General features: G+C 40.6%; 1 protein-coding gene across 1 annotated transcript in view; it reads right to left on the reverse strand.

The window, feature by feature from the left end:
- The window catches only part of LOC311485584 (butyrophilin-like protein 2), a gene marked incomplete at its 5' end in the record, with an annotated part of 44,544 nt that overhangs the window by 15,129 nt on the left and 4,070 nt on the right, over positions 1 to 25,345 (reverse strand). The window contains 2 exons of the mRNA XM_084541109.1: positions 10,630 to 10,965; positions 25,043 to 25,150. Coding sequence (XP_084397235.1) covers positions 10,630 to 10,965; positions 25,043 to 25,150 — 444 coding nt within the window. The remainder of the gene's footprint in view (positions 1 to 10,629; positions 10,966 to 25,042; positions 25,151 to 25,345) is intronic.

A 25,345-nucleotide genomic window follows, 5' to 3' on the forward strand; every position in this document is an offset into this window, starting at 1 on the left:
ATTGCAAGACTAAGATGTCAGCTGACTGGAATGGACTGGACATGTCAGTATTAAAAGACATTATTGAATGTGTTGTCAAACCAATTTCGTACATTTTTAATCTTTCTTTACAATCGGGGGTTTTCCCAGAAAGAATGAAGATTGCTAAAGTGATACCTATTCACAAGGCTGGTGATAAACATGAATTCACTCATTATAGACCCATTTCCATTCTGTCACAGTTTTCCAAGATACTGGAGAAGATATTCCATAAAAGATTATTCAGTTATGTAGATAAGCAAAATATTCTTTGTGAACAGCAGTATGGTTTTAGACCCGATAGGACCACTACCTTAGCATTAGTGGACCTTGTAGAAAAAATATCAAATGCCATAGACAATAAACAATATGCTGTTGGTGTGTTCCTAGACCTCACCAAAGCTTTTGATACAGTGAATCATGAATTGCTACTCCAAAAACTTTACAGATATGGGATTAGAGGAGTGGCCTTTTCTTGGCTCCAGACTTATCTGAAGAACAGATCCCAGTATGTCCACATCAATGGCACTGATTCCCAGTTGCTGACAGTGACCTGCGGCCTTCCACAGGGGTCAGTGTTGGGTCCTTTTTTGTTCCTTATGTATATTAATGACCTTTGCTTAGTTTCAAAAACATTAAACCTTATTTTATTCGCTGATGACACCAACATGCTTAGTTGTGGTAAAAATCTAGAAACATTAATTGATATAGTAGAAAAACAATTATTTTTGTTAAAGAAGTGGTTTGATTCAAATAAGTTAACCCTCAATTTAAACAAAACCAAATTTATAGTTTTTGGAAATCGTGCCATTAATGTTCATAGAAAGTTAATAATTAATGATACTGAGATAGAACGAGTGAATGAAATAAAATTTCTTGGAGTACTTTTACAAAATAAGCTCAGCTGGAAGCCCCATATAAACTACATCAAGGCAAAACTATGTAAATCTCTTGCAATAATATCTAAAGTCAAAGAACTTTTAAATGAAAAAAACTTATATATTTTATACTGTTCCCTGGTTCTTCCTTACATGACCTATGGCTTAGAAGTTTGGGGAAACACTTATAAAACCAATCTTAATCCAATTACTATAATTCAAAAAAGAGCGATCCGCATTGTGAATAAAGTGGCTTACAGGGAACATACAAATGAGCTTTTCATTAAGCTAAAAGCACTAAAACTAAAGGATTTGGTTGACTTTAAAACAGCACAATTCATGTATAACATAAGCCATAACAAGTTACCTGTGCATATTCAGGGATTATTCCAAAAACGAGACTGTGGTTATAATTTCCGAAAGGAAGAAATGTTTAAAAAAACATATGTGAGAACAAGTGCAAAGCAGCATTGTGTTTCTTTTGTTGGGATTAATGTATGGAGTAAATTGGACCAAGAGCTAAAAGACTGTAAAACTTTAATTCAATTTAAAACTCTTTTGAAGAAATCAGTTATAAAAAAATATGTTGAGAATGGATGCTAAGGACGCAAAATTAAGATGATAGATTTTTTCTTTTCTTCTTTGGGATGATTTGAAAATAAAAAATGTATGAGTGCATGCATAAGACATGGGCAGCTTTTACCGTTTATGTCTGTAAATACACTGGGATAGGCGCAATAAGCTTTAGCTTCTGCCTATTCCATTTCAGACTTGATGTTTATTTATGTCTTTATCTGTTAAATGTTTAAATGTCTGAATAAAAACGACTGAAGATAAACGACTGAAGATGTTGATCAGTTATTAATACAATTCATCGTGTATCTTGAAGGGTCAAAAAGGTAAAAACAGACGGCATTCTTTGATGCTTCCACCCACCAAGTAACTTGCAATTGTAGTCATTTTTTTTTTCTTGTTAATGCTGTACACATTCTGCTACTGTGCAAACCTTTGTTTATTGTTGTACTGTATTAAACAGACAGACTGATAATAAATACTAATATAACAAATAAATAATTTCTCAGTCTTTGCTAGCTGTTTGTGAAATTTTGTGCTCGCGCACTCGTTTGTTCACATCCTGTGCCTCTCCTTGGGGCTAAGCCCCCCTGTCCTGAAAACCTAGTGACGCCTCTGCCAATGGAAGCATCTTCATTGCAGACACAATCTGCCCATGACGTGATAGCTCTTTAATCAGCACCTCGTCACTAATAAATGGCGGCAAATTTGACAATATAATTTTTTTTTTTTTGCAGGATTAACAAGGGGGAAAACCGTGGCATGCGTGTTTCTTAGCACGATTCTCCGCTCTACCACTGTGTTAACCTTCTCAATTGTGTCCAAGAAAATGACGACAGTGCTGTTCATCCTGGAGGCCGCTTTCAGGCTCTCACATCCACCCACTCCTCCTACCGCTAGACTACATTCCTCTACGGAATATTTCACGCCGACCGGTATCTTAATGCCGGCGGGAGAGGTTTCTAAAACCTGCGTCCCGATTGCCGGCCATGACGTCTGGCAAAAAAACTGTCTGTCTCGGTACAACGCACCCTTTTGGTAGCTCCCTTTTACCCTCACTCGTGAACAAGACCCCGAGATACTTAAACTCCTCCACTTGAGGCAGGACCTCCTCCCCAACCTGGAGTGGGCAATCCACCCTTTTCCGACTGAGGACCATGGCCTCAGACTTGGAGGTGCTGATCTTCATCCCAGCCGCTTCACACTCGGCTGCGAACCGACCCAGCAGGAGCTGGAGGTCGTTGTTCGATGAAGCTAAGAGGACCACATCATCCGCGAAAAGCAGGGACGAGATCCTCCAATCACCGAACACGACACCCTCCCCCACCCGGCTGCGCCTAGAAATTCTGTCCATAAAAATTATGAACAGAACCGGTGACAAAGGGCAGCCCTGGTGGAATCCAACCCTCACTGGGAACAGGTCCGACTTACTACCGGCTACACGGACCAAACTCGCACTCCTTTGGTACAGGGACTGAATGGCCCTTAGTAAGGGGCCATCCACCCCATACTCCTGGAGCACCCCCCACAGGATGCCTCTGGGGACACGGTCGTAAGCCTTCTCCAGATCCACAAAACACATGTGGACTGGTTGGGCAAACTCCCATTTCCCCTCCAGCACCCTAGTGAGGGTAAAGAGCTGGTCCATGGTTGGTCCTATACCAAAGTATGGACTCAAATTATATTAAAAAAACTACCCTCATTTTGAAGAGTAAACAGCTGGTGCAGTTCTGGAAAACTGAAATAACCGAAATTAAGCGAAATGGCCACGTCGAAATATTTCAAAGGCACGGGCCGCATGGCTACTCGAAAAAGCCCTCCACATGAAGAAGAAGATCCAACAGGTGACCCACCTCCCAGTCCTGAATGTCTGTTTACAGAAATTACTAAAGTGAGCAGCACATTGCAGAGCGTTGCTACAGATCTCTCAACTATTAAAGAAATGACAAAGGAGTTGAAAGCGACAGTGACGGCTATGCAAGAGAGTTTGGCGGAAGTAAAAACGCGCATTGAGCGCCTGGAGGAGACCTCAGAGCGGCTCCACGCTGATGGAGACAAGAGAAAGAAGCTAATGGATGTAATGTGGGATCGCATTCAAGCCCTGGAAAATCACAGCAAAAGGAACAATCTGAGGCTCATAGGCCTGAAAGAGACTTTTGGGACCAATGGGACATTACTGAGCTGTGTTCAGAAAATTTTGACGGAGGGGCTGGGGGTCTGGGCTGATGCCGAGTTTGAGATTGAGAGAGCACACCGGTTGCTCGCACCGATGCCAGACCCGGAGCGGCCCCCGATACCGGTGCTGATACGGTTCCTAAGACAGTCAGCGAGGGTCAAGGTGATAACGGCAAAAACGGGGCTTCGTATGGGAAGGATGTCAACTGTCTGTATTCCCCGATATGACAAAAGAGCTGGCGGAGAAGAGGAACCTTCACCTCGGTGAAGCGCAAACTGCAGGAGCGGGAGGTGAAGTACACGCTGGCCTTCCCGGCCACACTGAGGTTCAAGTGGCGGGGGAAGAATATGAGTTTCACTACGGCAACGACCAGGGCAATGACTAAACACCCGACAAGGGAGACGAGTGGATATTTATGTTTGTATGGAAGAGCCACATACATGTTGAGAGGACGGGTGTCGGAGGAGAGGGACCCTTCTGGCAGTTGCCACGGACGGAGGACTACAGGCTGGAGGAGCGGTGACCCACGGACCAGATAAGGTTTTATTTTGGTTTTTCATTTTAAAGCTGCACATGTCAGCTACAGGACTGTCAGACTTTTTCTGGCTTGAATTTATGTTTTGGACTTTGGTTATGTTTTTTCTTTTTTTTTCGTATTCTGTACCGGAAATGTTCTTTTCCCAGGTTAAATGTTAGTGTTCACATTTCAGAGTACAGGGTTTTAAAGTATGAGAACACAGGAGGCATAGACATCCAGATGAACAGTGCTTCAAACAGGAACAGTGAAGTAGACATGAATATGGAGGGTCATTTGAACAAAGATGATTAAGAAATGTATTAAATACATGTCATGGAATATTAATGGAAGTGGAAATCCAGTCAAAAGACGCAAAGTATTGTCATATTTAAAGACTAATAAGGCAGATATAGTTTTCATACAGGAAACCCATCTTGTTGAGGGTGAGGCATGTTTTTCACAGCTCACACTCAAGGTCACGAAATGGAGTTATGATTTTGGTTAACAAGGGGATACATTTTGTTGCTTAAAGAGGTTAAAGATACAGAGGGAAGAATGATATGTGTCCAGGCATTAATAGAAGGTATGCAGGTGATATTGTGTAATATTTATGCACCTAACAAGGGAGACCCACACTTCTTTCACGAAGTGAATAGGGTTTTAGGGGAGATGGATGGGCAAATAATACTCGCAGGAGACTTTAATCAAGTAATGGACCCTATTTTAGACAAAAGTCAGTTTAAAGGTCCACTGATGACTAAAGATAGGGAAGCAATTCATATGTTAAAAGATGACATGGTGCTTGTGGATATCTGGAGGCTTACTAACCCTCGGGTGAGGGAGTACACGTTTTTTTTCCCATTGTCATAAGTCACACTCCAGAATTTACTTCTTCTTAATTGCAAGCCCCTTAGTAAACAGTGTAGTTAGTTGTAGTATAAGAACTATTGCTATCACAGATCATGCAGCGGTGGAATTATGTATAAACACAGAATTGGACATGGGATTACAAGAGGACTAGATGGAGAATGAATACATCATTACTACAGGACAAAGGCTTTAGGACATTGTTGGGAGAGGATTTGAAATATTTCTTGGAATTAAACATTGGCAGTACTAAGGAAATTGCAACAGCTTGGGAGGTCACTAAAGCATATATAAGAGGGAAACTCATAGCTCGCTCGGCTCAAAAGAAAAAAGAGAGCCTAAACAGAATTAAAGAATTAGAAGGTGAAATTAAATTAAAGGAAAATTACTTAGCGGAACACTTCTCAGAACCACAATATCAGGAACTCTGTAAGCTTAAGTTTCAGCTGCATGAAATCTTTAACAAAAAAGTAGAATGTTCCTTATATAGATTAAAAACAAATTTTTATGAAGGTGGGGAAAAAAAATATGGGAAATATGGGAAAATATTAGCTAGACAAGTGAAAGAAAAAGACTCCTCAAATATAATCTCAGCTATCAAACAGGGAGATAAATTAGTAACCTCAACAAAAGATATAAATGAGACATTCCAACAGTATTACAAGAAATTATATACATTAACAGTATCCTGCGATGCCAATGAAATGAATTCATTCTTCTCTAACATTAATATGTCTAAGCTTAACCCTGATCACGCAAGGAAGTTAGAGTCACCTATAACTGTAGCAGAAATAAAGAAAGCTCTGTCATTAATGAACACTGGGAAATCACCATGTTATGACGGATTTTCTGTGGAATATTATAAAGAATACCTAGACACCTAGGCTTAATCTGGACTTTAAGATATTGACAAAAGTGCTGGCTCTACGACTTCAACAAGGTTTACCCAATATTATACATCCCAACCAAGCAGGCTTCATGAAGAACAGGTCCTCATCGGACAACATGAGGAAATTAATACATCTAATGTGGCTTGCGGAATCCAAAAATGTGCCAATAGCTGCTATTTCCCAAGATGCCGAAAAGGCTTTTGACGAAGTGGAATAGAGTTTTCTCTTTTCTGCTTTGTCACATTTTGGGTTTGGTCCCTATTTTTCTCATTGGGTAAAGACATTATATAAAGAACCAAAAGCAGCAGTAATTACCAGTGGAGCTATATCACCCTTTTTCAGCCTGTCTAGAGGCACTCACCAGGGCTGCTCTTTGAGCCCTCTATTGTTTATAATTTGTCTAGAAACACTGGCTGTTAGTATCAGGAACAATAGGAGAATTAAGGGAATAGAGGGCGGTGGACAGGAACATAAATTGTTGCTATATGCTGATGATGTTTTAGCTGTAGTGACAGACCCTGAGGCATCTTTACCACATTTGATGGATACTATTCAGTCCTACTCTAAACTGTCACGTTACATAATTAATTGGAATAAATCCGAGGCTATGCCTTTGACTTCCACATGCCACCGTTACATGGTGGAAAAACTTAAATTTAAGTGGGTACCTCAAGGCATGAAGTACCTTGGAATTAAACTCAGTCAAGACCTAGGAGAGATGCCTTCGTTAAACTTTAATCCAGTGTTGGAAAAAATGAAAACAAATTGGGAGAAGTGGCAAAAGATAAAACTTACTCTGTGGGGAAAAGTCAATATTATTAAAATGATAGTAGCTCCTCAATTTAATTACTTAGTAATGATGCTGCCAATCACAATACCGCCTGCCATTTTTAAGAAGTATGATGATGTAGTTAAACAGTTTTTATGGGATGGGAAAAGAGCAAGGATAAAACTAAACAAACTCTGTGCCCCCATGGAGAAAGGGGGCTTAGGTGTACCAGATCCAAGGTTATATGGGATATCTTTTGAAATGGCTAAATGAGCCAAATATTGGAAAATGACAGACAACAAGCTAGACTGGATGGAGATTGAGTTATGTTTACCATTTAGTCCAAAGGAGCAACTGTCTCAACAAAGTAATACAACAAATCCAGTTCTTGTTCACTCTAAGGAAGTGTGGGCCAAGGTACACAAAATGTATAAGCTGTCACAATATGTACAGTCTTATGCTTCATTATGGTTTAATCCTGCCATACATGTTGGTAAAACGTCAGTGTATTGGAGGCAGTGGCGTTCAAGTGGTATAAGTACTATAGGAGACTTATATAAAAATGGACAATTCATGTCTAATGAGGAATTGTCGTGTCAATTTAGACACGTAGGAAAACAGCATTTTTGGAGATACATACAAATTAGGGAAAAATTTAGAAACTGTAAAATTTCGAATTTGTAATTGTTCAGAAAATTATATTTTGGAATATTTGAATGCGCCACAGGAACGCTGCACGGCCTCACAATTTTATAAACTAACAAACTATTCAGTAAGTGGTGAGTCCTCTAATGTGAAATTGTTACGGCAGCAAGACTTGAGAATAAACTTCACACAGGAGAAATGGCTGGGTATAATAGCAGACTATGTAAAGTATGTAAGGGAGGCAAGAGGGAAGTTCACGCAATGTAAGATCGTACACAGATACTATCATACCCCTGTGAGATTACATAGAATGAAACTGATGAATGATAATATGTGTTGGAAGTGTAAAACAGTGGGAGGAACTTTTCTTCACTGTTAATGGGAATGTGCATTAATGAGTCCATTTTGGGTTAAAGTCGTGGACTTCTTGAGTAACTGGTCAGGCTCAGTGATTCCCCTGACTCCTGCTGTATGTTTATTAGGGGGCAGATCGCAAATACTGAATATATCAAAAAGAACCTTTTCTGTGATTATGGTGGGCTTGGTCACAGCTTCCAGAGTTATCTTAAGACACTGGAAAACCCCTGTACCTCCTAATATGAAAGACTGCTTTAATGCAATGGTGGAGACTGCATCTTATGAATCTATGCTTCACAAACTGTCAGCTAACAAGGAGGATGGGATGACCTCTTGGGATCTTTTTTGGACCTACACGAGGACTAATGCAAACTCAGCCTAACAAGTCAGAGACTTAATGTAGCACAGCTCCTTTTCTTTTTTCTGTGGACTGGATCCCCCCCCCCCCCCCCCCACATTTATTTACTTACTTTTCTTACTTGGTTCTCTTATTTTATTTTTCTAATTTTATTTTTCCTCTGTGACATGTCAGAATATGTTTATGCCAAGAATCTGAGATGTATGGCCAACCCTGTACTCACAAAAACTCAATAAAAATTTAAATGAGAAAAAAAAGAAAACTGTGTACAGAAAGAGAAACTGTGAGAAAACAGAGAGAGAGAGAGAGAGAGAGAGAGAACCTTTCACATTGAGCTCCACTAGTTTCTCCATCAGGATGTCTCCCTCCTTGTTGTAGACGGTGCAGGTGTAGGTGTTGGTGTCTCTCTCTGTGGGGTATTTCAGGGTCAGACTGAGGTCTCCAGTTTCCAGCAGGTCTTCATTCATCTTCGTTCTGTTTCTGTAAATCTTCTTCTGGTCTTCAAGCTGGTCAGAGCCGTTCTCATACACATGGACTACTTCATCTTCATCATCCGTCCACTCCACTTTAGCGTCTTCAGGCAGGTGAGGTGTGGTTTTCCAGGTCAGCTGGACAGACTCCACCCCTGAATCCATCTCCACCTGGTAGACTGAGAGGACAACAAATCCCATCATCAGCTGTAGAGACAGCAGCAGCAGCTCTGAGCACATTGAAGAGAAATATTTGGAGTGAAACATGTTTGACTGGTTCCAGTCTGAAATATGTCCCATTCTCCATTGAACAGAGACAAGTTAAGAAGTGTAAACTACTGATGTATTAAATGTTAAATGTTCAACTATCTATTTATGAAGTGAATGAATGATTTCAGAACATTTCCCTGTGTCTTAATCAGGTTCATTCCTTTTCATTCTTATTTCCCAGCACCAGCAGCAGATTGTCTCTCTTGTCTTCTGGCTCATGTATGGTCGAGGGCCTTCTTACCCAAGAACAAACAGGAGCTCTCTAAGTATTCATTAATGACACTAAAGTTCTTCAGTTGTGTGTAGCATCAGTTTAGGATCTAATCTGTGCTGATGAATGATTCATGCAAACAATGATCTTCAGTTCTCATCCTGAACTTGACAAGAACATCATTTATCAGAAGAGGAATCCCACCAAGCTGCTGTCATTGGCACATTTTATTACCAATGACAGCTAAAAGACACCTCCCCTCTAGGACATGCTGGACCTCCAGAGAAGCTGGAGTGAAGTTCCTGGAGAACAGGAGACCCACTCCTCCACTGATTGCTGTGTGGTGACTAGAAACCACCTCCCCCTCCCATCCTCTGTTCCAGTCTACCTCAATGTTTGCATCACTGTGTGTTTCTTGTAGAAAAAGAACATCCATGTGTTTGATTCTAGCTGATTCATATATAACAGCTCTCTTCTTAGCATCTCTGGCCCCATTTACATTCAGACTCCCCACTCTAAAAGAAGCCGTACAGACTGAGGAATAAAAGAACAAACAATAACTGAGGTCAAATGCAACAAAGAGCCTTTTCCATCATCACTGCTGAAGTGTTGTCTCTTAACTTTAAGCTCTAGTTTCCTCAGCCTGAAGACTTCCTGATCAGTTAAAGCTGATTCTTCTCTGTTCCTCATGTGGAACCTGGCTGAGGTGGAAAAACCTTCCAGATCAGGAAAATAATCCTCCACTTTAACTCCTTTCATGTTCTTTGTTTCCTGGAGGAAGGACTTGACCATTGTGGCTGTGTAAGCCTTTCTTTCCTGACTGCCCCCCCCCCCCCCCCCCCTCCTTTAAGAAGGGACAGATGACTGCTGTCAGACTCACAGTCTTCCTCAGCAGCACTGCTGTCTGTCTGCTCCTGCTTCTTCTCTGTCTGTCTGCTCTCACTCCTCTTGATTTTGCTTCAGCACACGTGTTTTTAGTTTCAGTCCTTGGTTTACGTGGAGTACATTTGTATTCTGATTCTGCTTCCACCATCTCAGCCTCTTCGACCTGCTCACACCATGCTCTGCTCACTTCACCTGCACCTACCTGTGTTTCACATAGCTCACCTGTCTCTCCCACCTGTGTCCCACTCAAACCATTTCCACCATTCACAGTGTTTTCACCACTGATCTCACTTTCCTCAAGGTCATCTTCACCACTTACACCAACATCTTCCTCCTGTGAGTCCCTCCTCTCCCTCAACCTGTACACTGTCCTCACCAGCAGCGCCGTCCAGGCCGTCCTGCTGACCAGCACCATCCCGCCCTGACCCCACAGCTCCTCATCCTGGTTGTTCAGGATCATGTAGAGCTGTCTCCTGTGAGACACCACATGCTGAGACAATGGAGACTTACAGCCAGAGAGGATCTTTTTAAGAGGAGACACAACTTTTCCATGTCTAGATAACTCTCTGCTTAGGAACTCATCAGTGATAAAGGGGGGGACATTAGACAGAATGACCTTTGTTGTGGACAGCGTCAACGGTTGCACCGACACAAACAGATCACTGACGGAGAGAGAGAGGATGAAAATAATAAAGACCGAATGAAAGAAAAGACAAAGAAAGAAAGAGGGAGAAAAAAAACAAACCTCTGACATTGAGCTTCACTTGTTTCTTCATCAGGATGTCTCCCTTCTTGTTGTAGACGGTGCAGGTGTAGGTCTTGAGGTCATTGTATGTGGGGTATTTCAGGGTCAGACTGAGGTCTCCAGTTTCCAGCAGGTCTTCATTCATCTTCGTTCTGTTTCTGTAAATCTGGTTCTGGTCTTCAAGCTGGTCAGAGCCGTTCTGATACACATGGACCTTCCTGGTAAGCAAAGTATTTTCTGTTGTCCACTCCACTTTAGCGTCTTCAGGCAGGTGAGCTGTGGTTTTCCAGGTCAGCTGGACAGACTCCACCCCTGAATCCACCTCCACCTGGGGGACTGAGAGGACAACAAATCCCATCATCAGCTGTAGAGACAGCAGCAGCAGCTCTGAGCACATTGAAGAGAAATATTTGGAGTGAAACATGTTTGACTGGTTCCAGTCTGAAATATGTCCCATTCTCCATTGAACAGAGACAAGTTAAGAAGTGTAAACTACTGATGTATTAAATGTTAAATGTTCAACTATCTATTTATGAAGTGAATGAATGATTTCAGAACATTTCCCTGTGTCTTAATCAGGTTCATTCCTTTTCATTCTTATTTCCCAGCACCAGCAGCAGATTGTCTTTCTTGTCTTCTGGCTCATGTATGGTCGAGGGCCTTCTTACCCAAGAACAAACAGGAGCTCTCTAATTATTCATTAATGACACTAAAGTTCTTCAGTTGTGTTTACGATCACGTTACCAGTATCGACCGGTACGCTGGTAAACAGTTTATAGATTCACTGTAAAGTGTAATAAACACAAAGACAGACTTCACTTCTGTGTTGGTTCACCTGGTTCAGCAGAATTTATTGACATGTGAGCCTTTAACACCAAACATTATAAATGTACCTGGTTCCAAACATCATATTCTGTGCCATCTTCTACTCTGGTGGAACACGGCAACACCCCAGACTTCAACTACATGCAACATGGTCACTTTCCTCACAAACATCTTTTTGTTTTCTCTTTATCAACAGTGCATAACGTCATATTTACGCTCATTCATCCAGTTATTTTGACGTGGATTATTCACCTTATTTACCTGTAAGGTGAATAAAACAAAAAGACAGACTTCACTTCTGTGTTCGTTCACCTCGTTCAGCAGAATGAGGGAAAACGAAACGCAGCGGTGAAGTCGCCAAGCAACTGCTGCAAGATGTTGTAACCAAGCATTCAGCCACATAAGTGATGATGATTGGCTAAGGTAGGCTAAGATTTCATCAGTGTTGGGTATAGTTACTTTGGAGAGTAGTTAGTTAGGTTACTACGTTCAATTAAAAGTAATGCGTTACGTTACAGCGTTACCTATGAGTAACAGTAACACGTTAGAGTACTCCTGCGTTACCAAACATCAAAAGCCATTAGCAGCTCCTCACACATGCTGCAACTCAACGACACACAGCCTCCTTTAAATGCACCGAGAAGTCCTGACAATGAATAACGTCATTCATCCAACCAGATTAACTCTGCAGGATAACAATACCAGGGTGATAGAGGGGTGCTTCTTTAATACAAGATGTTTTTTTAAATTGGAAGTGGATTTTTTTGTGGTCGACAGAAGCTTTTCACCAACACAGAGTGAGCATGTTACCATTATGTTGTTCTTGTCCTTTTCGCTGGCGAATTGAAAATAATGTGCGTACTTCCACGATTCAAAAGCTGTCCTCTCTGCCATCAACACTCACGCACACACACACACACACACACACACACACACACACACACACACACACCCACACACCCACACACACACACACACACATACTGGTAACGTAGGTCAGCAGGGGACAGACGCATCATCACAGCGCTGCTCGTCTGCTGACACATCCTCAGGTGGCACAGTACTGTCTGACAAGAAGCAGCTGTAGTCGGAATTTTTCTTTCCTTATCCAGAGAAATTCTTAAAGTAACGGATTACTTTAAAAAAAATAACAAAGTTACTGATTACTTAACGCACGAAACTAACGCGTTGCGTTACAAGTTACACGAAAAAAGTAATTAGAGTACTCCAACGCGTTACTTTGTAACGTGTTACCCACAACACTGGATTTCATGGTAAGCCAATCAGGGGCAGGGCAGTGTTCGGTTGGGCGTGTCTAAGCTCGTTAGGGTCCGGTTGTCATGGCCACCAGGGCCAGCTGCTGCTGAAGTCTCCTTCTGACTCTCACCTCTGCCTGAGTGAGAGGGAGGTCCAAAAAAACTGGACCCTAGGATTAGGGGTCCCAACTAATGCTCATAAATCAGAAACTACAAGTCCTATCGAGAAAACAAAGACATTCTGAGCGTCAGCCGCTTGTCCTCTACGATTTAGTGTCATTCCCACGCGGGAACTATGAAAATTGTGGCCTCAATCGATTGAGAAACGTAAGGAGGTAAAGGTATTCTCGACGAAAAATCGCTCTCACTTTTCACATACACATGGGGAAAAATTTGAAAAGTGGTCGGTGCACTCCTCGCTCGGAGGAACCTACAGTCCAAACCGTAGGACATACAGAAATCAGACCCACACCATCTGAAAGCCAACAAAAATCCCTACGTTTTTATGTATTTTTCATCTCTGTACCTCAAAAACTGTGGCCACCCCATAAGATTGAACACTTTTTTTTCTTCAGAATTTCAAAGAATCTCTGAAGTTAGAGTGTGAGCCAGAGTGCGGCCATAAGGATCCATTATAAACCAGAAGTTTTTAAGATTTTTCAAAAATTTCATCAAAACATAAACTGTGACCCTGACCAAACCGTAAAAGGTATCCAAACACTATTTTCAGGAAAATAAAGCTACACTTCCCGTGCCTCGTACAAACTTACAAACAGTCATTTTTCTACTCAGAAGCACAGCCGAGTAATTGCTCAGCAAAGTGAAGGAGGGCATTTTTGAATGTTGGTGATTTTTTCAGTCTTCTCCATTCATTTCAATGGGACTAAACGTCCGTATTTTTCCTGATTATTCCACACACCGTTGGAAGAATCCCTTAGAAAAGTCATGTTTTAGGAACCGGTACCACACACGAAGTCTTCTAAATCTGAGGTAGCACTCTCAGCTCAAGGCTCAGGTTGAAGACATGCTCCATAACTCCACACAGTTCATCTGCACAGGACTTAAGGAGCCTGGAGCTGATACCATCCGGTCCAGATGCTTTCCTTGGTTTTATCTTCCTCAGCTCTTTTCTCTCCTGGGGCCTCATGTATGAAGGGTGCGTGCAGACAAAAAAACGTTCCATACGTACTCGCTCACAGAAAAGTGACACATGCTGAAGTGTCTTTGAGCAAGACACTGAACCCCCAGTTGCTCCCAGTGGTGTGTGAATGTGTGAGTGAATGGGTAGATGTGTCTGTGACTGTAAAGCGCTCTGAGTACCAATAGGTAGAAAAGCTCTACATAAAATCAAGGCCATTTACCTTTTACCATCAAGAGTGAAATGACCGTGAACTTGTCCGTTCCTTCACCAACGTCATGTCTGGCGTACTCTGGCTTCTACAGCTGTTGATCCTCTGGAGACACTTAGAGGTGATGCTGGGAAACTGTCATCAATGTGAAAACTATTAGTCCGACCGGTCGACCCTGAGCAGAGCCATGCCAGCCGTGTGGGACGGAGTTATCCTCATGTCAGCCAGGTATATCAAATACCCACAATGCATCTGAACAGGTCAACATTAAAGAGCTGGTTTCTGAATGTAATCAGAGCTATGGACTGGACACACACTGATATAAAAGAACCATCACATGATGAAACATGTTCATTCATCAATGTTCAGATCATATGTGATATTAACCAACATGGTGGAGGACAGCTGTCAAAGAGGACATGTTTGTCTCCACTCCAGTGAGTAGCGTCTCCAGGTCTCTTTCTGTGAAGTTCTTCTTTTTCCCGTCTTACCCTTAGCAAAAAGAAGTTTATTCAAGTGTACTAGAAGTATACTTATTTTATACTAAAATTGAGGTAGTATACTTGAAGTTTACTTTTTATATACTTTATTTCATATACTTAAGAATAGTATAGTGAAGTATACTTGGCTGATACTGAAAAGTATAAAGAAAAGTGTAAGACTAAGTATATATATACTAAGACTTACACTTATACTTTAAGACTAAAGCTTATACTTGTACTTTGGTATACTTTTTACTACTTTCTGCCACAAAGTACTAATACTTACTATAGCTTAGTCCAAGTACAGAATAAGATCAAGTCATTAACTTGTGCATATATTTAATTTAGCAGAATAAAAATGTTTTTCCACTACACAATTTATTTGTGGTATTACCCCTTTTAGAAACTTACATGTTTAAGATCATATAGTGCTGGACTTCAGAAGTTTACAGTAAATGGTATGTGTGTTCACTGACATTATCTTTATGTACCTTAAAAACATACACAACAACAGAAACATTGACTTGACTTTATTGATCAAGTTCTAGTCCCTTTCATAAGAGTTTGGCAATGGTGTTAAGTACACAGCATCATCCGTTTCAACAAGAACACATTTAGTTTTAATCATGTCAGGCCACACAGCATTAACAGTTTTGTTTTGTTTTATTCTCATATATAAAGTACTTTGTTCTGTGAATCTTTACATACACAGGCCTGTCTGATTCTGTAAGTACCTCAACTAAAACACAACATAGTTTGCCAAAGTCATTAATTAAACTTAATGTGTCATCTTTCAAGCATACAGTACTGTTGTATCTCTTCTTTAGTCTGAAATGTCCACGTCCAGTTTGCTTGTGGTAGGGTTCTCAGTGTTGACTTCATCATCATCATCTTCTTCACTGTTGGAAGTGTTACTCGGTTGTTCTTCTGTGTTGATTTGGTTATCTTTATTATCATTCTACATGTGAACCAAGGAAAGAGAATGAAAAATGTAGTTAATAAAACGATTAACTGAAATTGTGCAGGTGGTTTACTGTAGCCTTTGCTTTGTACTGACAATGTTGTCATTCGTCTACACTTAGACTAGAGGATAGGTCAAAATGTACCACAATTAAGATAAACTGTCTGTTAGATGGTATGAATGCACTCAACTATTACAGCAAACCTCTAACTACATGTACAGTAAACTACATGTGTGCACTGCTGACACTTTTTGAGGGTGTCACTGGAAGCCCTCTGATGAGTATTATATAAATCAGTGACGTGGCATATGACATGTGGTAATGATTATAGCTACCAGGGGAGCTGACAGCACAGTTTAGGGAAGATTCTTAAAATTCAATCAAGCAGGATAAGAAAGTTACCCAGATACATGGGGGAATGTTTCCTGGCAACAGAAGATGTCCTGACATATTTCAAGATTGGATGTGTGTAATAACTTGGACAAACTGTGTCATTGTGTATTTACCTGTTGAAAGGCAGTATCCAAAAGCCTAGGTGTGGGGGAGCTCCTACTGTTGAATCATCTCTAACTTCTCTGTGGGAAACAATAGGTCGACTCATGTCATCTTGTGTGTTGTCCTGTAGTTCTGTCCTGCCCTGGAAAGGTGGGGTGTTCAAATATGAATGTCAATTATTACTCAAGTCATTTCATTCCCCATGGGTATACTGAGTGCATTTTTAACATAAAATAATCCCAACATTTTTTGGGAAGATGCCTCCAAATGAGACTGTACATAGTGCATGGGTAGCAATTACCTTTGAAAATAAAACCAGATTCAACATTTCGCCTTAAATTGTAAATATTTGTACAATATATATATATTTTCAAAACTAGGTACAAATTGATGAATTCAATCAAAGTTGCTCAACTAAATGTATTACAAATTAATGCAACTAGTAATTTATATACAGTAGTCCCCAAATAAACTAAAATAAAACATTACATTTTAGTCTGACCTTTTCAACTGATGATGATTTTTCTTACATATCAAACCAGTTCAACATATGCAACTGGAAACGGTAATTTAATATAAAGCTAGACACATGGTAACTTGGAGCTAACCTCACATCACCAGCAGCCTGTGGAAAGTAATGGAATGGAATATTCTACCAACTGTGTTGAACATAAAGCTCTGCTGCACTGTAAGCAGCAAGCTAGCTGCTGTGTTCTGATCTTAGACATCATGAAATCATAACAGTCTTAATTCATTATCTGCTACTTACTTTTACTTTCCATCTGTACTTGGTAGTCCTTGGAATCTCTGCTGTGTAATCCTCCAAATGTCTTTATAAGGTCTACGACGTTTCTCCATGTTAGCTCTAATGAGCTAATTCAGAAGCTTCTCCAGCTCTCGCTGTCACAGTAGGCGCGTTCGACTTCATGCAGATCTGAGCAGATCTGACTTGACGTGATGCATGCTGGGTAGAACAAGTTCATTTTAACCAATCATATTCGAGATCTATGAGCATGACAACCCAGCATGCATCACGTCAAGTCAGACTCAGACAGATCTGCATCAAGTCGAACGCGCCTAGTGTCGCGCACATAAACTGTACGGTCGCGCGTTGCACTTCCGGTCCATGTTCCCGCCTCCCTACCTGGCAGCCAATGGGAGCCTAGTTTCAAACTGGCGTCCACCGCTGCAGGTAACGATCTTGTTCTCCAAAGAAAAACCAACGGTCCCGTTCTCAACAAGGAAAGAAGGAGAAAACGACATGGAGGTGAAGTGGGACATTAAAGGCAGAGAAAAGTCAGACGGTCCAGCCTTTTTCCCAGCAAAGGTTTTAATGTTTGGTGGTAAGTTGTTGCATTTTATTTCTTCCCAGTTACCTTGATAGCATTGATTTAATCTGTCACTTTGTCATAGCCCAGCTGTTTGCACGTGACGTCACCGCCGGCATGCTGCCCATTGTTTTCCATCAGTTACCACTCTGTCATTCAGTCTAGATCAGGGATGGACAACTGGCGACCCGGGGACCGCACACGGCCCGCGACCTCACTCGAAGTGGCCTTTAGATTAATTTTTGATAATTATAAAAATGTGTCCTCTGCGGCACTGAATCAGTTGTAATGACACAGTTAGCCACTAGATGGCGCCTCTAATGCAGACGCCGCCTCGTGCTTCCACCGGGATTTCTCTACCAGTGAAGAAGAGACGTTGAGCCGTGGATAAGAGCGGAGAAAATCGTGTGTGTTTCAGGTGAAATGGGAAGATTATCTGTTCACAGAATTTAAAAGCAAACCTATGTGCTTCTGCTTAGAGACGTTATCTGCCTTGAAAGATTTCAATTTAAGTTGCCGCTACAACACGTTGCACAAAGTTAAATACGAGAAGTATACTGAAGCTGCAAGGGCTGCTATTGTAGCGGACCTTAAATCAAAAGTACACAAACAACAGCGACTTTTTACCAGTGCCCACTACTGATAGTGGTGAGGTAGAGTGGGTATACAGGGAAAATGTTCAACCCTTTCTTAGTGTAAAAAGTCACAAATAAGTTCTTGCAATTAATGTTTGATGTTCTGCAGGTTTCTGCCATCCTTGAAGACGATGGTAATTTGTATGTTTTATTTTCATGAGCCCTTTGCACTAAAAAAAATAACTAAGTGGTTATTTTTGTTTGCTTCAATAAACACATGTGTGCGTGTATATATATATGTGTGGTTGTATACACACACACACACATACATACATACATACATACATACATACATACATACATACATACATACATACATACATACACAAACATATTTAAAATGGCAGTTTTATCATTTATCATATATATACATCATCGAGAGATCAGACTGGTCTACACTGTTGAAGCTACTCACTAGCCTAATAGACAGTGGAAAAACTTACTGCACTGCTGTTGAAGACTCGCTGCCTGCTAGTGTCTCTCTCCCTTTCCATCCTGTCTGTGCTGGGTTTCTAGTCGGTTGACTGTCCAGCTGGGAGATTGAGGCTTTGTGCTAGCTAGGCTACCCTTAGCAGAAAGTAGTATACTTGAAGTTCATTTTATTAAGTATACTTGAGTATAAGTATAGTAAGTATACTACAGACCATGTACTTGTAGTGTACTAGAAAGTATACTAATTTAATACTTCTTCCGGCTAAATTGGAACGTTTTAAGTATATAAAAGTATACTTCAAGTTTACTTATAAAAGTATACTTTAAGTATACTTTTATAAACTAAAATGTAGACTACAAGTATATAACTAGTACACTAGTAGTATATAGATGAGTGTACTTGTAGTGTACTTGAAAGTATACTAAGTTAATACTTCTTCCGGCTAAATTGGAACGTTTAAAGTATACTTTAAGTATACTTTTATAAACTAAAATGTGGACTAGAAGTATATACCTAGTGCACTAGCAGTATATAAATGAGTGTACTTGTGGTATACTTAGAGTATACTTTTATAAACTAAAAAATGAACTAGAAGTATATAACTAGTACAGTAGTAGCATATTGAAGAGTGTATTTGTGGTATACTTAAAGTATACTTTTATAAACTAAATACATACATACATACATACATACATACACAAACATATTTAAAATGGCAGTTTTATCATATATGGTTAAGTGTGCGGTCCAATGTGGCCCTCTGGTAGTGTTGATGAAAAATTGTGGCCCCCTCCATCATTTAAGTTGCCCATCCCTGGTCTAGCTGATTTAGGTGTGATGTATGTGCATTCCCTCTATAGAGTTTTTTTTCCTGATCGCATTTAAGTTCAGAAATATACCTGATAAACCATCCTTCATGCCTCTTTAACAAGTGTGTTAATTGTGGATGGTGAATAAAAATAACACTGAAGTAATGTTTTGTGTTTTTTCCCTCACAGTCCATGTCCAGGCCAAGTTCCCCGACACCACCATGCACGATGTGAGACCAATCAGAAGAAAGAAATGCAACAATATACAGGTCCTTCTCAAAAAATTAGCATATTGTGATAAAGTTCATTCTTTTCCATAATGTAATGATAAAAATTAAACTTTCATATATTTTAGATTCATTACACACAACTGAAGTAGTTCAAGCCTTTTATTGTTTTAATATTGATGATTTTGGTCAAGAAAAGTCAAGAAAAACGAAAAATCCCTATCTCAAAAAATTTGCATATTTCATCCGACCAATAAAAGAAAAGTGTTTTTAATACAAAAAAAGTCAACCTTCAAATAATTATGTTCAGTTATGCACTCAATACTTGGTCGGGAATCCTTTTGCAGAAATGACTGCTTCAATGCGGCGTGGCATGGAGGCAATCAGCCTGTGGCACTGCTGAGGTCTTATGGAGGCCCAGGATGCTTCGATAGCGGCCTTAAGCTCATCCAGAGTGTTGGGTCTTGCGTCTCTCAACTTTCTCTTCACAATATCCCACAGATTCTCTATGGGGTTCAGGTCAGGAGAGTTGGCAGGCCAATTGAGCACAGTAATACCATGGTCAGTAAACCATTTACCAGTGGTTTTGGCACTGTGAGCAGGTGCCAGGTCGTGCTGAAAAATGAAATCTTCATCTCCATAAAGCTTTTCAGCAGATGGAAGCATGAAGTGCTCCAAAATCTCCTGATAGCTAGCTGCATTGACCCTGCCCTTGATAAAACACAGTGGACCAACACCAGCAGCTGACATGGCACCCCAGACCATCACTGACTGTGGGTACTTGACACTGGACTTCAGGCATTTTGGCATTTCCTTCTCCCCAGTCTTCCTCCAGACTCTGGCATCTTGATTTCCGAATGACATGCAAAATTTGCTTTCATCCGAAAAAAGTACTGTGGACCACTGAGCAACAGTCCAGTGCTGCTTCTCTGTAGCCCAGGTCAGGTGCTTCTGCCGCTGTTTCTGGTTCAAAAGTGGCTTGACCTGGGGAATGCGGCACCTGTAGCCCATTTCCTGCACACGCCTGTGCACGGTGGCTCTGGATGTTTCTACTCCAGACTCAGTCCACTGCTTCCGCAGGTCCCCCAAGGTCTGGAATCGGCCCTTCTCCACAATCTTCCTCAGGGTCCGGTCACCTCTTCTCGTCGTGCAGCGTTTTCTGCCACACGTTTTCCTTCCCACAGACTTCCCACTGAGGTGCCTTGATACGGCACTCTGGGAACAGCCTATTCGTTCAGAAATTTCTTTCTGTGTCTTACCCTCTTGCTTGAGGGTGTCAATGATGGCCTTCTGGACAGCAGTCAGGTCGGCAGTCTTACCCATGATTGCGGTTTTGAGTAATGAACCAGGCTGGGAGTTTTTAAAAGCCTCAGGAATCTTTTGCAGGTGTTTCGAGTTAATTCGTTGATTCAGATGATTAGGTTAATAGCTCGTTTAGAGAACCTTTTCATGATATGCTAATTTTTTGAGATAGGAATTTTGGGTTTTCATGAGCTGTATGCCAAAATCATCAGTATTAAAACAATAAAAGACCTGAAATATTTCAGTTGGTGTGCAATGAATCTAAAATATATGAAAGTTTAATTTTTATCATTACATTATGGAAAAGAATGAACTTTATCACAATATGCTGATTTTTTGAGAAGGACCTGTAAGCTATGCCAAGCAAGTAGCTGAAGAGAAGTTATAAAAGTAACGTTTTCGTTTCTGTCAATGTATTTATTATTTTTGGTTCCAAAGTGCACGTCTTTGGAACCAAAAATAATAAATAACACTTTTCTTTTACCTTTTTCTTTTGACAAGGAAGGACTTCAGTTCTAAGTTGGAGACATTTTGTTTACACATTTTTACATGTAAATGTGAACAGCAAAGAAGGACTTGATTTCATAGAAGCTCTTTGTTTTATAAATGCGCATATTTAAGCAGGTATTTGTAAATACACTGTATGGTATGTTCTATAAATATATAACTTGTTCTCAACATTCTGTCTTGTGATTTTGTAAATACATTGCAGTCTAGTGTACACATGGTATGGGTAAACTTTAAGAATACTTTAAGAAGTATATTTCAAGTATATAAATAGTATGCTACAAGTATACTTGTAGTATAACGACAAGTAAACTAGTAAAACGCCAAAAAATTCTGTTTTAGTAATTCTAAGTTCATACTTACCCTTAGTAAAAAGTAGTATGCTTGAAGTTCATTTTATTAAGTATGCTTGAGTATAAGTATAGGTATAGGAAGTATACTACAGACCATGTACTTGTAGTGTACTAGAAAGTATACTAATTTAATACTTCTACGGACTAAATGGGAACATTTTTAAGTTTATAAAAGTATACTTTAGGTATACTTTATAAGGTAATTTTAAGTTTACAAAAGTACTCTTTCAAGTATACCACAAGTACACTCATCTATATACTACTAGTGTACAAGGTATATACTTCTAGTCCACATTTTAGTTTATAAAAGTATACTTTATGTATACCACAAATACACTCTTCAATATACTACTACTGTACTTGTTATATACTTCTTGTTCATTTTTTAGTTTATAAACATATACTCTAAGTATACCACAAGTACACTCATTTATATACTGCTAGTGTACTAGGTATATACTTCTAGTCTACATTTTAGTTTATAAAAGTATACTTAAAGTATACTTAAAACGTTCCAATTTAGCCAGAAGAAGTATCAAATTAGTATACTTTCTAGTACACTACAAGTACACTCGCCTATATACTGCTAGTGTACTAGGTATGTACTTCTAGTCTACATTTTAGTTTATAAAAGTATACTTAAAGTATACTTTTATAAGTAAACTTAACGTATACTTTTATATACTTAAAACGTTCCAATTTAGCCGGAAGAAGTATTAAATAAGTATACTTTCTAGTACACTACAAGTACATGGTCTGTAGTATACTTACTATACTTATACTTATACTCAAGTATACTTAATAAAATAAACTTCAAGTATACTACTTTTTCCTAAGGGTACTCATTCTTATGTTTTCATTATCTGATCGTACAGAGAGGAGAATCTCAGGTGGAGGGTCAATTTAAATATAATTTCCATATTTAAAAGGGGCGTAGACAGGGAGGGGTCAGGTACGCTCTACTGGGATGTACAAACCCTCTGATGTTCTTCCTCTGCAGCTGCTCCTCCATCTTCCTCCTGTAGCTGGCCTTTCCCTCCCTCATCTTCCTTCTCAGCTCCTTCTGTACAGTCCTCAGCTCCTCCTTATTCTCCTCCTTATACACAGCTTTAACAGAGCAGTGTGTAGGTTTACAACACCTCTGGTTCATGAACACAGCCAGGCCTCCTCCTTTCTCCTTACCACTGTCAGCTGTTCTGTCCACCCTCAGAAGGTGAAAGTTGTCCATCATAACAGTGGCGTCCAGGATGCTCGGTGTAAGCCAGGTCTCCATCAACAGAAGGACTCTGGGGGGATCTCATGTCTGTCCTGAGGGAACACTACAGCGCTACACAGCACCATCAGCTGGAAGCGTCTAGGAACTTAATGTTAAGGTTGATATATTACTAGTATTAGGAGCAAAGTGTCATTTTAAATGCTATCTAAGGAGGACTAGAAGGGATTTACTGACATCTGTTTTACAAGATGACTTCTTTCCAGATTTGAGGAATACCAGATGAACAAAAGCATCACCAATGAACCACAACAGCCTTCAATCTCATCACCTCATCGTCCACAAATGACTGACAAACTTTAGGAAATGCAACGGAGAATAAGGCCCTGAAATAGCAGAAGATACACCAAGCTGTTGATGGATACGCTGATGATGATGATGGTATGTTTCAATATGAGATGAGACGAGGACAAGACAGGACAGAAATGAAGTATTGTGGAACTCATTCTAGAGCTTTGGAAATGAAATGTCAGCACTTTTTGTCCAAATGATTTCAGCTGCACTTTTCTACATTTGATCAAATGTTTCTTCAGCAAAGAAAGTTTAAAAGGAAGAATATTGTTGCAGATGAGTTCAATGGAACTGGTTAATAGTGCCATATGGAAGGATCAGCTCTTTGCTTTTAGACATTTATCACATGTTATGATAAATAAATGTAGATTTAAAAAGGATTTATGATCTGTCATTTAAATGGAATAGATTATTACTGTTAAAAGGACTAAATGAAAAGTTTAGGGCTGGAGGACAAAGACTTGGTCCCATCTCTGGTATCTACAGTACTGACCTCTGACCTCTGACCTGTATCTACAGTACTGACCTCTGACCTCTGACCTGTATCTACAGTACTGACCTCTGACCTCTGACCTGTATCTACAGTACTGACCTCTGACCTGTATCTACAGTACTGACCTCTGACCTGTATCTACAGTACTGACCTCTGACCTGTATCTACAGTACTGACCTCTGACCTCTGACCTGTATCTACAGTACCTCTGATCTCTGACCTGTATCTACAGTACTGACCTCTGACCTCTGACCTGTATCTACAGCACTGACCTCTGACCTCTGACCTGTATCTACAGTACTGACCTCTGACCTCTGACCTGTATCTACAGTACCTCTGACCTCTGACCTGTATCTACAGTACTGACCTCTGACCTCTGACCTGTATCTACAGTACTGACCTCTGACATTGAGCTTCACTTCTTTCTTCATCAGGATCTTTCTCTTCTTGTTGTAGACGGTGCAGGTGTAGATGTTGGTGTCTTCATCTGTGGGGTATTTCAGGGTCAGACTGAGGTCTCCAGTTTTCAGCAGGTCTTCATTCATCTTTGTTCTGTTTCTGTAAATCTGGTCCTGGTCTTCAAGCTGGTCAGAGCCGTTCTGATACACATGGACCTTCCTGAAGTTACTGTCCATCCACTCCACTTTAGCGTCTTTAGGCAGGTGAGCTGTGGTTTTCCAGGTCAGCTGGACAGACTCCACCCCTGAATCCACCTCCACCTGGTAGACTGAGAGGACAACAAATCCCATCATCAGCTGTACAGACAGCAGCAGCAGCTCTGATGGTAACAGGACGTCTCTGTCCATCCTTGTCTATGTGTCTCATGTTGGTGGAGGACTCTCAGTGTTCAGTTTGTTTGAGGACGTGGATCAACCAGGTGACCTGAGCTCACCTGACGTCTGTCACACCTCTGACACAAACCAGTGGAAACTAGTTTGTGACTGAACACCAGTTTTCTTCTTCAGGACATTTGGAGCAGTTACCAAAGAAGAAGTCAGGAACTAATGAGGAACCAATCAGATGAATGGATGAGGAAGAACCCTAACCCTCTGCTCTGGTTTTACTGGGACTGGGAGAGACCTGGACTCATGAGCTCAGAGCTCAGGTCCTGATTGAGGACGTCAGGAGCTTCTGATTAGAGCTGGATTGTGTCTCCGTTTGTCCCTGATGTCTTCCTGACTGGTTCCTTGGTAACTAGTCAAAGCGTCCTGTAAAGTGCTGCAGACATGTTTGATGAAGAGTTTCTGACTTCTGGAACTAAACCTGGAAGTTTCTCTTCAGCTCTCTGTAGCAGCTGTTTGAACTCTGAACTCTTTCAGCAGCTGGAACAAGTCTCCTCCACAGGACACATGTTACCATCTGCATTATGGGTAGTGTAGTAGTAGAGACTCACCTGACATGAAGTAGTGTCGACAATGAAACAAAAGACCCCCAACGACACCAAGAACAACCAGGAGAACCAGGAGAACCAGGAGAACTGTAGGCCAGACTAGAGGTGGTTCTGTGGAGAAACATAAAGAACAACATGACCTCTGACCTCTGACCTGTATCTACAGTACTGACCTCTGACCTGTATCTACAGTACTGACCTCTGACCTCTGACCTGTATCTACAGTACTGACCTCTGACCTCTGACCTGTATCTACAGTACTGACCTCTGACCTGTATCTACAGTACTGACCTCTGACCTCTGACC

The sequence above is a fragment of the Chelon labrosus genome (assembly GCF_963514085.1).
Source record: "Chelon labrosus genome assembly, chromosome: 1".
NCBI classification, from domain to species: domain Eukaryota; kingdom Metazoa; phylum Chordata; class Actinopteri; order Mugiliformes; family Mugilidae; genus Chelon; species Chelon labrosus.